At 33.5% G+C, this 16,696-nt stretch overlaps 1 protein-coding gene across 1 annotated transcript; it reads left to right on the forward strand.

Moving 5' to 3' along the window:
* The first annotated feature begins 1,590 nt into the window (after positions 1–1,590).
* Positions 1,591–13,534, forward strand: LOC141659361 (DEAD-box ATP-dependent RNA helicase 13). The gene is made up of 15 exons (XM_074466182.1): positions 1,591–1,813; positions 1,897–2,175; positions 2,772–2,935; positions 3,021–3,215; positions 3,352–3,528; positions 5,180–5,562; positions 6,032–6,212; positions 9,450–9,572; positions 9,658–9,774; positions 10,741–10,845; positions 11,173–11,313; positions 11,417–11,482; positions 12,480–12,638; positions 13,141–13,222; positions 13,310–13,534. Exons 1-15 carry the CDS (start codon positions 1,639–1,641, stop codon positions 13,360–13,362), a joined length of 2,400 nt encoding a protein of 799 aa, XP_074322283.1. The 5' UTR covers positions 1,591–1,638; the 3' UTR covers positions 13,363–13,534.
* The last annotated feature ends 3,162 nt before the right edge of the window (positions 13,535–16,696 follow it).

Raw genomic sequence — 16,696 nt, forward strand, 5'->3', positions numbered from 1 at the left:
CTACGAGGAAAATGATGTCAAGGCAAACTTTGGGATGGCCTGTTCACGCTGAAATTTCGGACTTAAAACCTTTGAACTGACATGATATTAGTGTTACGTGGTATAAAATATTGTTGATATCTTTCTTTGACGCCTTAGGTTTTAGAGCGATTGTTTACTTTACATGACATTTGATTTTTGTTTAGGGAGGAACACGGTTTCGAGTCCTTTCACCCCAATTGTTTAATTTAATATTTGTAGCTTGTATTCGTATTGAAAGTTGGTTATTAATAGTTGTCAATTGGTAGCGAAACATATCTTATAATTAAGGGGAAATGTTATTGACATCTTAAGATTTTACAGAGGACAGTCATTATTGGAATTGTATATTGCATTTCATATAAAATATTGTATCTTACATAATTGTAAGAGTATGAGTTAAAGAGATTGTCGAATTCGTGCAAACTATAACAAAAATACTAAAAAAGTCTGATTATCCTCAAGTCGTGCTTAAAGTTGTATTGGCTTTTGTCTTTTAGGATACAACAAATAAATGTGATCTTTAACATAATAAGATTCGTCTTTTACGAACGGAACCAATATAATTTCTATCTCACAAGAAAGACCCAAGAACTTTCTAAGAGGAATGCAACAAAAATGAAAGTAGAATAAATTTTTAGATCTATCCACAATGATGCAAGATTTTTTTTAATATTGGGAATAATTGTAACTTACCAAATAATTAGTTTTGTAACTTATGCACCCTAATGAGCAAATAATCAATGCAACAATTTTTTGAAGGTTACAAATTCAAATTAATAAATTACAAAATAAAATAAAAAATATAAACTATTTCAAATTTATTCAAATCACTCCTAACAATAATTACCCACAAGCCCGTGCTTTTTTGAAAGTAATTTATTCAATTTTTGAGTAAGTGTAAAGCTGCGTATCAAATATTTTTGATTATAGTTATTTTAATTTTCTTGTTACCAAATTCTTGAAATTATTTTTATATTATCCAACTCCCTGTATTTTATTTTTTTAATACTGGACATGATATTTTTATATTATTTTTGAATTTTTATTTATTGTGTGTCCATGATCAGATGCTAAGCACCAAAATCTATAAAATTGACGAGAAATGGACCAAAATATCAATTTTGGTGTAAACTAGTCCAAAATATAGTATTTATGAAAATAATAACCCAAATTGTAATTTCACCACGTTACATCGTGTGACGTTTGGAAAACCACCCGAAACGCTACATGCTGTAGCCTGTTTTTAAATGTTTTGTGTCTTTCGTTTTTTTTTCTTATTTTGTACTCCTTTTGGTGTTATTGTTTAAGAGTCCGAAAATATCACTTAATATTACATTTTCGATATTTTTTTTTATTTAAAATTTTAAAAATTTAAGATTATATTATAATTTAATATTTTTAATATTTAGGGCTCATCAATCATTTTTTGGGTTTTAGAAATATTAATTTTTTTTAATAAATATTACATCGATTTTTTTAAATCTAAATTTTATTATTAATCCAACCGTTGGATGGGTGTTAAAATTAGATAAAAGAATGGTGTGTTTTATTAACAGTCCCTGCCCTAGTAATACACTAATACGCCAGACGCAAGCCGTTCAACTCAAACTCACACAGATGTCTTCACTTCAATCTAAACCCCAAAAAAGGAGAAAACCTAGACGAGTTTCCCGAGTCGACTCAGAACAACTCGACCGCATCGACTCACTCCCCTGGCACTCTTCTCTCCCCGAGTTCACCTCCACCGACGACACCTTCTCTATCGTCGCCGGCACTAACGAACTCGACGGCGGTACTTTAATATATATGACGTCATTAATCGTTTTAATTTTGAAGATTTTTTTTATTTGAGTTTTCGAATTTGTGTTTGATTAGGTTTTTTATCGCTCGAGGAGATTGATGAGTCGGCGTATGGGTTGGAGATAGCGAAATTTGAAGAGGAGGTGAAATCGAAGAAGCGGAAAGCGAGTAAGAGTGGTAATGTAGGCGGTGATGGTGAGGAAGGCGGTGTGAATGTTGAGGATGGAGGTGAGAGTGGCGGTGAGGACGGAGAGGAGGAGAAGGAAGTGAAGTTTGCGAATAAGAAAACGAAGAAGAGGAGTAGGAAGAAGAAGAAAGTTGAGGAGAAATGGGAGGTTGCGAAAGTCGTGGCAGGTTAGGATTGTCGTTAATTGAATTTCCCTAAAATTAATGATTTGAGTTGTGTTAATTCTAATATTATGTAGTTTTATAATGCTGAGGTAATTACGGTAGTGTAGTGTATATTAGCGTTTGTAATGCTGAGGTAATTACGGTAGGCTATATTTGTTTTTTCTATTGTGTGCCTATGGGCAAATGATAAGCGCGGAAAGTTAGAAGTTTAGGCCATTTTGATTGGTGGAATTTTTGTTAATGCTGGAGGGTCCCCCACTATGATAAAAAAGGAACCAATCAAAATGCATTAAGCTTCTAGCTTTCCGCACTTATCATGTGCCCATGAGCACATAATAGAAAATTCGGGCTATCTTGGCTTTTGTAATGGTAAGTTACATACGGTAGTGTATATTAGCTTTTGTTATGCTGAGGTGATTACGGTAGTGTATATTAGCTTTTGCTTATGCAAATAATTTCGTTTTATGATGCTGAGATAATTTCGGTGTTTGCTAATGTAAGTGATTGGAGATGAAGTAGATTTTGATGTATCAGTGCGGATTGTTTTTACATATTTAAATTGCAGGCTGTCTTAACATAGTGTGTTTATGCTATTATAGTTCCCGATGTTCCCGAAGAGGATGCATTTGAGGATGGTGAATTTTATGCGTGGAATGAACTGAGACTTCATCCATTGATCATGAAATCAATATACAGGCTTAAGTTTAAGGAGCCTACGCCAATACAGAAAGCTTGCATCCCGGCAGCTGCACATCAAGGAAAGGTTAAAACCAATTTGTATGTTATGTCAGGCTGCTGAACGAGTGACGGTGAACTGAATATACTCATTGTTTTTATTCTCGTTGCAGGATGTTATAGGTGCAGCCGAAACAGGATCTGGAAAAACACTTGCGTTTGGTCTGCCTATATTGCAACGTCTTCTTGAAGAAAGAGAAAAAGCTGATAACGTTTCTATTGATAACAGCGATGCGGGTGCCAAGATTGCTGCAAGAGGTTTTTTGCGGGCTCTTATTATTACCCCCACAAGAGAGCTTGCACTTCAGGTACTTATATATGACATTTTTAATTTCTTCCTTTACTTGTTGGGAATTCCAAATGAAATTCCAGAATTTAATTTTCTCTCTCTTTTGTCTTTAGAGTCTGGGTTTCTTGCAGTGTTATTAGCTTGTATTTGTGTAGGTCCATGATCATCTGAAAGAAGTAGCAAAAGATACCAATATTAGGGTCGTCCCTATTGTTGGTGGGATGTCAACACAAAAACAGGAAAGACTTTTAAAAGCAAGGCCTGAGATTATTGTTGGGACTCCGGGAAGGCTTTGGGAGCTTATGTCTGGTGGACATATTCATCTTGTTGAGGTTGGAACATATTATTATCTGAATTTTATTTGGGGGATTTATTTTCTTGTTGTCGCTCTGTTTTTGCAATTAAACAGTCATTTCATTTAGATGTGGATTCATGTAGCATCTCTTACTAATTCTGCATTGACCAATATCGAATTCCTAAGAATAAATACACAACAGAGAGCATAGGAGACCCTTATTTGCAAATAAAGGCTGGAATTATCCTCACGCCCATGTCTTTTAGGGATTGGGACATTTAATAGATCTTAAGAAGTACCATATATGAAATGAATTTTCTCCAAGAGCTATTACCCTACTCTTGTTGCCCACTTACCCTACAACTAATTCTGCATTGAGCATTAATCGAAGTCCTAAGAATAAATAAACAACAGAGAGCTTAAGAGACCCTTATTTGCAAATAAATACTGGAATTATCCTCACACCCATGTTTTTTAGGGATTGGGCATTTAATAGACCTTAAGAAGTACCCTATATGAAATGGATTTTCTCCAAGAGCTATTGCCCTACTCTTGCTGCCCACTTGCCCTACAACCATACTTATTTCCCCTCTACGGAAGATAGAACTTCATGAAATTGTTCTTACCGTGTAGAAAGACCTGTTTCTTGTATAAAGAGCTGAACTTATGTGGGTAACAGGCCTCAAGAACACCCGATTTATTAACCATATTATGTGTATCTGAATGAATTCTTTCCTACGAACTTTTGTCATTCCTAGACATAACCAAATAACCATGTGATATCTTTTGCTTTTATTATTAATTTTTTTCGTCGTTGTGAATGAAAGAATTGCTGCGAGGAAGATATATATTTAGTCAGAAAGGGATAATTAAATGAAGACTGTATTGTGTTTTTGAATTGCAGTACTGCATTATTCTTAAAGCTTTCATTATATAGGATATTGGCAGTAAGGAATAATTATATTCTGATCCATTATTCTTCATATTTTATAGGTTTCTGTGCAGAAACCTAGCGTATTGTTTACATGGTACCATTGTCACTCGTTTCTTAAAATAATATGTACAAAAACTAAAGAAAAATAGGTAATAGTTGTCTACACTCGGACAGTTCTGAATATTTTGTTTCCATTGGCTATTGTTGTTGAAGCCTGAAATTGATTATTTTTAGACGTTAAAGCCTTTCAACAGCCTCCTCTTACTCTTTTACAAATCACAAATACATTTGAGGTGGTTGAAAGCCGCCATTGCATGTTAATTTAAATCATTACAGCTTATCTGGTTTCTTTATATATTTTTCCAGTGTTAGCACCACCATTTATGTCTTGTTCACAACGGTGAGATTTTCTGTTGCACTTAATATGTGATAAGTAAAAGATGCAAAGTATGTTAATTAGAGTATCCGGTGCATTTGCCTTTTGCAGCAGCTGTGTTTGACCCTAATCTAGCACTTTTTAAAGGTCATCTATGTCGGGGATGAAGGGTTATAGTGTAGGATAGAGAATCTGCAGACTTGTAACCAAATACTCATATTAAATCATAATTGAATCTATTGAATAATGAAGATCTCAAAAATTTGTGTAGAGGTGCTGTAACTTATCCCCAAGTAAGCTAACATATCGGCTGATTAGCTTCTTGATTGGTTGCATAAATAGGTTGACTACTCTGAATTGCTAATCACATTTGTGCAGATGCATTCTCTGTCTTTTTTCGTGCTGGATGAGGCTGATCGCATGATTGAAAATGGTCACTTTCATGAGTTGCAGTCCATAATAGACATGTTGCCAGGGGTTAAGGAATCTGTTGAAGGCCACTCTTCTCATACACAAAGTTGTGTTACTGTGTCAAGCTTCCAGAGAAAAAAAAGGCAGACACTTGTATTTTCTGCAACTATTGCCCTGTCTGCCGATTTTCGGAAGAAGCTAAAGCGTGGGTCAATGAAATCAAAACTCAGCGATGATCTGAATTCAATAGAGAATTTGTCTCAGCGAGCAGGAATGAGACCGACTGCTGCCATTTTTGATCTGACTAATACCTCAATTATGGCAGATAGACTTGAGGAGTCATTTATCGAGTATGATCATTTGCCTTCTGGTATATTAGTATTTAACAATAATACATTCTTCTGTATATTTGATTCAATTTTGGGCTCTATTGTGTGTTGCATTCTGTTATCAATGCATTTAACTGTTAGATTTGTTTGTCATACATTTTACAACATGTTTCATGTTGTATGTAGATTTTTAGATACTCATGTTGCTAGACAATGACAGCTTAGTGCTTATATGTACCCATGGAATGATAGATACAGTAGGCTGAGAGATGAGTCGGTCACAAATGACCTTAATGTTATTGATTCTCCTTCTCCATAGACTATCAAGATAAAATAGTTTTACTTTTGTTGTCTACATCTGTTCATAGTTTATTTTCTGTGTAAATTTTTTTTTGAGGTTCCACGGTTCCATTTATGCTTTAGAAGGTGAAAAAAAGATGATATATGTGGGTATAACATAGTTGAGCTAAATATCGATATTATCTTGCAGATGCCGCGAGGAAGACAAAGATGCCTATTTATATTACATTCTTGCTGTTCATGGACAGGGACAAACAATTGTTTTCTGCACATCAATTTCAGCTCTACGTCATATTTCTTCCCTACTGCTTATTCTTGGAATCAATGTTTACACCCTTCACGGCGATATGCAGCAGCGAGCTCGCTTGAAGGTTTGTACGCCACTGTTTGTTTCAATTTCCTATCATGTAGATAATGTTAATGTGGTGCCCTTTTATTGTTAGTGACTCAGTATCCTTGAGCTAGTTGGAACGTAGTTGATTTGGGAAAGATTTTGTAACAAAGCTTTATAATGATATAAGCACAATAGATAGACTTGGGTGGAGTAACTGCATGTGATGGAGATAAACGATGAATCACATCCCAAGAAGAGTCTTAAATCTTAATTTATCAACTCTAAAATGATATGTTAGGGGTTACATCAATACATCATTATATAGATAGTAGAATACCTAATGACTAAGGCCCGTAAACAATTGGGCTTATTATAAAAAACTACTTATTAAAATAATTTACTAGCCCCACATAAAATACATTGATACATACACTTTTATCTATATATTATTTGTATATAAATTAATAAATATCATACAAAAATTCTTCACTTCTGTCCCCATTGGTAATGGAAGTTGATGAAAAGGGAGGGAAAATGTAATGAACAAGAAAGAGAAAAAAATGAAAAGATCTTATATTCATTTTAAGAGGGTTCACTACTGATTAAGTAGTCTAGTTTAAAGTTAACAGATGAAGTGTATACTTTTTTTTTGGTTTTGTAGTAATAATTGTACTAATTGAATATGCTAGAATGATGTGCATTATGCGTACATTACATGTCAATTGCCATTTTCCTACATCAATACTGCACTTCCAGAACTACCACTTGAAATACTGCACATCATATTGCATACATTTAGTGTCATTTGGTTTAAAGTACTGCAGATTGAACTATGACGTTATTTTTGTCCAACATAGATTATTACTAATTACAGCAAAGTTCCTATATACACTATATGTGAGCCCAACCTATCACTGTCTACGTTCTTTCCCAATTTCTTAGAACCCTTAAGTGAATAATTTTCTTTAACTTAATACAGATTAGAGCTTAGTTTTAGCTGTATATTTTATTGGTTTTTCTGGGCTAGATGCATATAGCTAGTGTCTATCCAGTGCCAGTACGAAGAAGAGATGGATTGGGCTGTCAGACAAGTTGATGCAGCAACCAAGACCTTGGATCAGTTTTGAGAAAAAGGTACAGTTTGTGTTGATGACATGAAATCTATTGACGGAGGTTATCAAACTGTACAAGGACTCGAAACAGAGAGTAATTTTTGTCAAGAATGATACAAATATCCAAATGTATTATACAATATATTGTCACTACTCCTATCCTCATCGATTAGTAGGCCAAGAAAAGAGTTGTTATGCCAGTGGCAATGTCTTCTCGTGGGCCTGATCCTTCAGAACCTAAAAGGATGTTCTTGGTCAACTAACACTAGCATTCAAAATGCAGAGCTACTGGTGAGGGGAAAGAGGGATCCGAGAAATGCTCTTAAAGTTGGTGAAATCTTTAAAGGCCAAGGAAAACACTGTTTATCCACTGATGTTGAGCAATGCATGATGGTGGTGTTAATTTTTTCACTCTTCCACCATTCTCTTGCTGTCACTACGTCCGTAATAGTCATTGTCTTTAAATTCTTTGTGAAAAGCTTTTGGCCACTTGTTTGCCGTTCTTTGCTCATTTGCACATGCATATATAGGACTTCCTTTAAGAGCTGAACAGTTTGTACCCTGAAGTTGTATTGGACCTAAAATTAGTTTTGTAAGACCCTCCTTTTAACCTTATGCAATTTTGATAGCTTTGAACCCCGACAACGTTTCTCTTTTTCAACCAACATGTATGTATTCCACGGCTGATGTTGCCGTTTGTCTCTTCAGGAAGCTATTTGTAGGATTTAATGCTTTGATTATCTGAAGCATGATCAAGCCTGTTTGGATCTACTAACTCCGTTTCAAAATAAAGTTATCTAAAAATGGTCTGCGAACTACAAGATATTAGTTGTAATAATGGGATTTGGTTGATTCTATAATATGGACATAAACACTTTAATGATTCTGGTTGACATCATACGTCAATCTATTTTACACTTACAAATAAGTAGTCTAACTTTATTAGGACAAATACGAATCGTTTGATTGTCAATATTAGCTGATAATGTTTAAACTAGAGGAGAGATCAGAGAACATACTTGAGATAAATTAGAGACTAAGAAGTAATTAGGATATAGCAAGTGTACTAAGATAAATATATGAACTAGATTGTAAGTAAGGTTAACGCAGTTTGTTGTTTAGTATCATTTGCAAGATGAATAAAGATCTAAATTTAAGTTTGGCAATTAAACGCTCACATCAACTTACATGCTAATATATATACACTTGTACGCTTGCAAATAGTTCAAGTACTTACCTGTACTTAGTTAGATACTGCTTTTGCCATTATCGTGGCTAAATTTATCCTCATATTTTGGTGCCCTTTTCATGTTCTTCCTTGCTAAATCTAATAGCCATTTATCTTTTTTTTTTCTTCATATTTCTGGTTGTTGGGTATGTTTTAGGACATACATTTTATTGTACGGACAGAAGTCTAAGAAATTGTGTCAGTTTCTTGTCTAATTTACAAACTGACATATTCAACAAGGCCATGCCAAACTCCTATTTCCATGCTGAAACTATTTTAAAAACGTACAGTCTTCATTTCAGCCTAATGTTTAACATATATCTTTGGGTAAAAAGTATTTTTATCTCATACTCTATAATGTACTGCTGCACTTTTGCATAGATATTGAGGGCTACAGATAGACCTTGATGATGTTAGTTACAGCAAAGGGCCACATGTTTTTTTTTCTGATTACATAAATATTGAGTTTCACCTTTGTGCTTCTCCCCTGCCTGCAGGAGGTTATGTGCCTCTGTGCGTATAAAGCCTTCAACTGTATTAGGTGGGGTAATAAGTGAATACATCTATACATTTAAAATTTCAGAAAATTGACGTGTTAATCAAGGTGTACAGCACCCTACTTGGCTATTTGCCCAGAAAAAATATCGTAGTAACAAACTCCGTCACACTGAACTTTGTTGCCTTCCTCTACAAAGTCTCTGTAGTGATTTGGCGTCTGCTGTTGATCAGTTTCAGGGTGATCCCTCTACAAGTCGACATAGTGCCCTCTGAACTTTAGTTTTACACGAAGGTGCTGGGGGTGGGGGAGCCTTGTCACTAGGTTTTTAAATTCTCAAGTCTTTAGCTTCTTTCTGTTTCATTTAAAATTCATGCAACATCTGGTATCTCTGTACACATAATTACTTTTTGGTCTGAAATAGTCTGTTTACTGCAGGCTATAGACCGTTTTCGAGGAAATAAGGATGGTATACTTGTTGCTACTGATATTGCAGCAAGAGGCATTGATATACCTGGTGTCCGGACTGTGGTTCATTATCAACTTCCCCATTCAGCGGAAGTATGCTTTTATATGTAATTTCTAAATGTTTTAGTATTTTTTCAATTTTCATGTGCACGAGGGCCAACAATGCTTTTATTGGTAGGTCTATGTCCATAGAAGTGGAAGAACGGCCAGAGCCTCTGCTGATGGGTGCAGCATTGGCCTAATATCCCCAAACGATACTTCAAAATTTGCTGCTATGTGTAAATCATTTTCAAAGGTATTTTTGGTTGCAAATTATCAAGTTTCTTTTTAATCCTTTCACTAGCAACACATGTTTATAAATTTGATTTAGAGTTCATATATTTTGTTGTATCTCATGTACGGACATTTGAGCTTTATGAGTTGTTCCACTGGATTTTTTTACCACATTTTCAGATAAAATGTCTGTTGCAAGTTGCTTGATAGTCAATTTTTTCCTTTCTGGCTGTAAATCATTTCTGGTAGCGTAATATGCAAATATTTTAGCATAAAAGCATTAACGGTTATAAGATATCATTTATTTATCAAGTCTGCACAGATATTGGTGCTGCACTAAAAAGCAGCAAGCATGGGCCTGTAGCCACCAGTATTATCTACTTCATGCTTCGTATGTATCATTATACATGTTATTTCAATTTTATTTAATTACGAATAGGCTATATAAAATATAACTAGCAAGTTCGCTAAAGTAGGATATTATGAAATACCTGATACTTAGGATCAGAATTTGTAATAGTATGTAGTTTTTCACTTTCAGCATATCTCACTTCAACTTTGTGAAGGAGTTCTCTGGAAATCTTGATTATGTGTTCTAGCCTCCAAAGTGTGTCTTGTATGTTAAGTTAAGAGGGAAATAACTTACAAGGAATGCTTTTATCATGTCCGGGTAATAAAATGCCACTTAAAGTGTTGGATTTGGTCCAAATGACATTTTCGTAATTTAAAAAGAACTTGGATTTCATTTTTGCGCTGGCATGGCATTCAAATCTGTGTATGCTTGAGAAGTCGACATGATAATACAATCCTTGTCATGTATATTTATAATGAATAATATGTTCCCAACACAATCTAAGTTATTTTTTGTCAAAAAGCCAATAATATAGAAGTGAAAGGCACAAGCATCATCTATATAGCGGAACTAATGTTTGTCATGGCTAATTTTAGCCTTTAGTGTGCGTTAACAAAAATTGCTTATTATTTTCAGGAAAGTTTCAAGCGCTTTCCGGTAGAACTCTCATACATGCCAGAGGTTCTAAAACGCATGTCCCTTGCACGTCAAATTGACAAGGTTACGAGGAAGGAGTCCCAGGTATTTGCAGCCTCGCCAACTTACTTAAAAACACAGAGTTCATTAGGATAAAGAGAAATAGTTTCTTGGCACTGCTCATATACAAATACCAGCTGAACAAATGATCAAATGTAATTTAACTGTATATGCTTGTTTAATTCTATTATTGAACGAATATAAAACTTTACAGTATGGAATGTTAAGTTACTTCAGACTTTTTGTTGCCTTCCCAGGTTCCAGGCATATTTTTAAAGGCAATCCATTGCATTATACTGTCTTGTAGCTACAATTTATTTTCCTTGTACTTACCTTTGGATGCATCTAAAGCTATAAAATTTTTGATCCCAGGAAAAGGCGAGCAAAGGCTGGTTGCGACGGAATGCTGAATCAGTTGAAATGGTTGTAGAAGATGATGACAGCGAGGAAGAGAGAGTGAATATTTCCAAGCAAAAGAAATCAAGTTTAATTCATCTAAAGAAGCTTCAACAGGTATCTTTAAATATGGGATACTTATAAAAAAAACTGAAAATGCAGATCTTATTCTGCCTGTTTTCCTAAGTTTCACAGAACTTGTTGTATCTCTGAACTGTAGGAACTCAAATTGCTTCTTTCACGGCCATTGCAACCTAATACATTCTCACATCGATATCTAGCTGGGGTAATTTTATGCACCTGACCTCTTTTGTTGTAATTTACTTGCCATCATCTGGTGTAGATAGATCTGCATGTATATTTTGCATTTAAAATTTTTGCACATGTTTTTCCTGTGCATTCAATATCTTGTTCAATACATGATTAGTTGGTCCATACTGCATGCCACAGTTATAGTACCTTGCCCTGTTCTGTATGTTTAAATTTTCATAACATAAAATATTGCAGAAGTTGCAATTCTAATTGAATTGTTGTAAGCACACTGTTGCAGTGTTGGATAATTACAATTTTGAAGTGAGCTTCAGTAATATTGGTTTTAATTTGAAGAAAAAGTGTCAGCACAGGAGTCATTTTCTTACAAACAGTGGCAGAGAGATTGTTATGAATATAGGAATTTATGAAAATTTATGACATTGATTATGACTAAAATTGACTGAATTTGGTTATTCCAAGACGTGCAGATGTTGGCTGACTGGAAGCTTGAAAAAAATTGGCGGAGTATAGATCACTAAGTCTCCATATTTCGTAGTTTACAAAACCTAGGGAAAAGACGGTACATATAGTAATGATTTTACCAATCAATACATTTCTATTTGCTACTGTTTTGTGCTGGGATTCTCTGCTCAATATTTGCTTGCATAACTCAGTATAATTCCAACCTTTCTGTTGGAAGCTTGGAAAGAGTTGGCAGAGTATAGATCACTAAGTCCCCATAATTCGTAGTTCACAAAACCTAGGGAAAAGACATTACATAGTAATGATTTTACCAATCTATCTATTTATATTTGCTATTGTATTGTGCTGGGGGTCTCTGCTCAATATTTGCTCTTGCGTAACTCAGTATTATTTCAACCATTGTGTTGTAGTAGTAAAAACCTTTCTGAGTTGACCAACTTTGCTGTAAATGCTGCTATCTGATGGATATCTAAACTATGTAGAACTTTTATGAAAACAGTTTCCTGAAGTCTAGTTACTAAAAGTTTGTGACGCAATTTTTTTAACAGGCTGGTATATCCTCCCTTCTTCAAGACCAATTTGAGGAATTAGCTAGACACAAACAAGATGATACCAAGAACTCTGGAGATGGCAAAAGAAGCAAGTTGGTTGTCATAGGTCAGAATCGCGTGGAACCACTCCAAGCACTTAAAAGTTCTGGTCATGAGGTAATAAAAAAATACTCCCTCCATCTCATATTATGTGTCACATTTCCTTTTATAGAAGTCAAATTGACCAACTTTTGACCAACGATTAAACTTTACTCGTATATTATTTTAAAAAACTAAAAATTATATATTAAAGTAGATTAAATCTACTTTCCGGTGATGTAATTTTTTTATTTTGTTTAATTATAAATTATTAATAAACTTCGGTCAAACTTAAGTCAATTTGATCGGCACAAAGTCAAAGAAGACACATAATATGGGATGGAGTACCTGCTATCTTGAATATACATTTGCAAGGATTATCTAGCATGTACTTTGAAATTGTTTTCCCAATTGACGACTGGAAACCCCTTGTGCCATTGTATCTTAACGCCATCGGAAGATATAGTCTAAAGTGAGCTTAGCTGACAAGTAGAACTTGAAACATGTAATGCCTAAAACAAGTGATTAATGCGTGAATAAATGGATGTCTGATATGTTCCCTTTTCATATATTTTCTCAGGTGCACATGGATTTCAAAGGGGCAGCAGAAAATCGGAAAAGATTAGAAAATCAAAGAAAGAAAAGAAGAGAGGAGAAAAAACGTAATGTTCATTTACATTTTTCTCTGAATTGTAGTTTTTTTTTAAATTTCTTGTAAATCCTTAACTCGTTGGAGTGTTTATGCTCAGGTTTGCATGATCAGAAGAGAAAGCAGAAGAAAAGGCTAAAAGGAAAGGAGTAAAATATTAAATTGTGTTGGTCATATATTCAGGAATTTGTAATATGATCAATATAGTAACTTGTCCGCTGAAATTTTGTTAGTGAGCGATACTTAATTTATGTCTGTAATGATGAAGCATATTCTGGCGATGTTCATGGTCACATATAAAATGAAAGTGCAATTTTTGATAACATGGTCAATGTGGCAATGTCTTAATTTATAATTGTTCTAATTCTCTTAAATAATTATAAATTTTGTTTTTAATAGCATGTTAAGAATATTACTATATTACTTATTGAATCAATTTGTATTATTTAAAGCCATTTTAATATTGAAACTTTATAACTATCCTTTTTATTATGTTGCAAAACATTATACGTATCATGTTCTTTTTTTATCAAATGTTTTATTTGCATAATTTTTCTTTTCAAAATTGTTACGAGAATAAATATTAGGTGGCACAATCGTGCAAAAAAAAGGTCATTAATTTTTTTAACACCATGAAATGCTTAAATACATTAAGTTTGCGGGATGAATTCTTGAATCCATACTAAAAAAGGAATTTTTTTAAGTTTTTTTTGACAAGAAAATTCGATAACGTTTAAATTTTAGTGGAAGATAGTTTGTCTGGTACGAATCTTGATATTAAAAAGTTTTCTTTTAACAACAAAATAATATACAATTATAATTGTAAATAAAAAATAGTTGTCTAATACATTTTAGGTCTTTTATTTTAAGAAAAGTTCTTATTATATTATTACTTTCCAAAATAACATTTTTTTTAAAAATAATTTACAAAAGTTTCGCATTATTTTCAAAAATTAAAACTTAGCAATATAAAATGCAACTATTATCTTACTTTTGGTGAAATAGATTTCAAGATTGATCTGACCCGATCCGGCCTAAAAAATCCTGGTCATTTTGGGCTGATCCCTTTTTAATCTATGCAACTGCGACGGTTGCCAAAATCACTTTTTTAGTTGTAGACGGTAACCACAATTAACTAAATACAATTTTATACCAATAACTTATAACTAAGGTTAACAATAACAATTTTAAATTTTTGTGGTCCATTTTATCAAACGATTGCTAAGAGCAACAACATCTCTAACAAAAAAAAATCACAACTCCTCATAGTATACTTAGAGTAAATAATTGCAACTTCATCATTTCTCAGTCAATCGATACATATACATTTTATGTGTTGGGATGGGGATTCACATCAGAGGAAAGTTTTGAACAAAGAAAGGGAGAGGATCGAACATACAGACCTGACGCTTAGTCTTTTTTAGAAATTGTTTCTTAAAATCCTTACTTTTGTAAGGTCATATTATTATAAATAGAACTAAAAAAAATGTACATACAGAAATTTCCCTACATTTTAAAGATGTTTATTCATGTACTCAAAATTCTAAAAAAATTCAGTAAAATGAATGATTTGATCTCATGGCAAATATATATGTAGTGTACTAATTACAAATTTCATTATGGTTCTTGTAGAATCTAAATTCTTACTAATGATTTCAAAATCACAATCAGTACTCTGCAACAAGACCATTACATACAGGTACATAATTACATTCAGATGCGTAAAACATATTTCATTAAGGAATTGAGAAGGAATTTAGAGTGGTTGTGTTTGGGTTCATATGTAAATAGAAGTTACGTTGTAAATATGAGTAAATTTCTATGAACCACGTTTTTGTTATAGACCACTTATTTTCTGCTTGCATAAAAACATTACAAAATGTATTGTTTTGCGTATTATGTTCAACAAAGATCATTATTTTATTCAAAATATTGAATATATCGCATGTAAAATATTATAAATTGTTTTATTCTATTAAACATGTTTATTTTGCTGAACATATGTTTAAATTGCAAAACATACACATTATACTTATTAAATTTAATAGATTTTTAATAATTTTAATGAATTAGTGATATTCGTAGTTAATACTTCATAAAATAACATATTTTATATTTTTTGATTGTAGATCATAAGTGGGCTGCGAGGTCTCTAATGAAATATTGGTCTCCGTAAAATTTTATTCTACGTAATATTGATAAAACTGTTAATATATTCTATGTTCAATAACATTGAAATGTGATCAACATGTCAATGGTTAATGCATTATCAAGCATCACAACTCATGATAAAATGAAATAGAAGTAAAGAAAATCAAATTGTTGATTTTTTTTTACATTTGTACAAGTTGCAATTTGAAGTCCTGAGGGCTAACAATTAGAAAGAAAAAGGACTCTGTTATTCCCAATAGTGAACTAAAAGTGTAAAGCTAAAAATATAATGATTTCAAGTCAAAGGATCGTTACACGATTATCACTGTGAGTCTTTCTTATGACTTTATTAAACATGAAGAATCTCACTGTGGGTCTGTCCAGTACCATGTACTCTCACATGTACCTATGTATTGACTTTAGTATCCCCATACTTATAACCAATGAGATGTGGTTATCTTGTCAAACAACATACTAGTCTATCTATGTATTATTATTGTCATATATAATAATACTCGACTAGGGACCTTTAAGAATATAATATATTATATAATCTCAAGTTCAAGTCATGTACTTAAACTATACAATTTGTATCATGATTCTAAGGACATTTATTATGCTAACAAAATATCGCAGTAATTAAGGTCATAATAAATACATTTATTGAATGATCAACTGACATAAAGATTATAAAAGAATAATGTATTGCCTCTAGGGCACCTACACTAACAATCTCCCACTTGCACTAGAGCCAATCACCCATATATCTAATACCTATGGAACTAGTGTGACCATCGTGCTTCTGCTGCGACAAGCCTTTGGTCAGTGGGTCTGCAATGTTATCATTTGTGTGCACTTTACATATGTGTATATCACCCCTTTCATTAATCTCTCGAATAGGGTGAAATCTCCTGAGTATATGTTTAGCCCGGGAGTGTGATCTAGGTTCTTTAGCCTGTGCAATGGCTCCATTATTATCGCAGTATAGATCAATGGGATCTGCGATCGATGGAACCACTCCCAAATCAGAAATGAACTTTCGAATCCAAACGGCCTCCTTAGCTGCTTCACAAGCTGCAATGTACTCAGCCTCCATTGTAGAATCAGCTACTGTTTCTTGCTTTGAACTCTTCCAGCTTACAGCACCTCCGTTTAGACAAAACACAAAACCAGACTGTGATACAGTATCATCTCTGTCTGTTTGGAAACTTGCATCGGTGTAACCTTTTACAACGAGTTTCTTTTCTCCTCCATACACCAAGAATGAATCTTTAGTTCTTTTCAGGTACTTAAGAATATTCTTAACTGCCGTCCAGTGACCTTCACCCGGATTAGA

This window comes from Apium graveolens, chromosome 5 (assembly GCF_009905375.1).
Source record: "Apium graveolens cultivar Ventura chromosome 5, ASM990537v1, whole genome shotgun sequence".
Lineage (NCBI taxonomy): Eukaryota > Viridiplantae > Streptophyta > Magnoliopsida > Apiales > Apiaceae > Apium > Apium graveolens.

Excerpts from the sequence above, each read along its gene's own strand:
- LOC141659361 (XM_074466182.1), top strand. The coding sequence starts at position 1,639 with ATGTCTTCACTTCAATCTAAACCCCAAAAAAGGAGAAAACCTAGACGA. Across the intron at positions 10,846-11,172 it reads TTACGAGGAAGGAGTCCCAG|GAAAAGGCGAGCAAAGGCTG; the intron begins GTATTTGCAGCC and ends TTTTGATCCCAG. Across the intron at positions 12,639-13,140 it reads TTAAAAGTTCTGGTCATGAG|GTGCACATGGATTTCAAAGG; the intron begins GTAATAAAAAAA and ends ATATTTTCTCAG.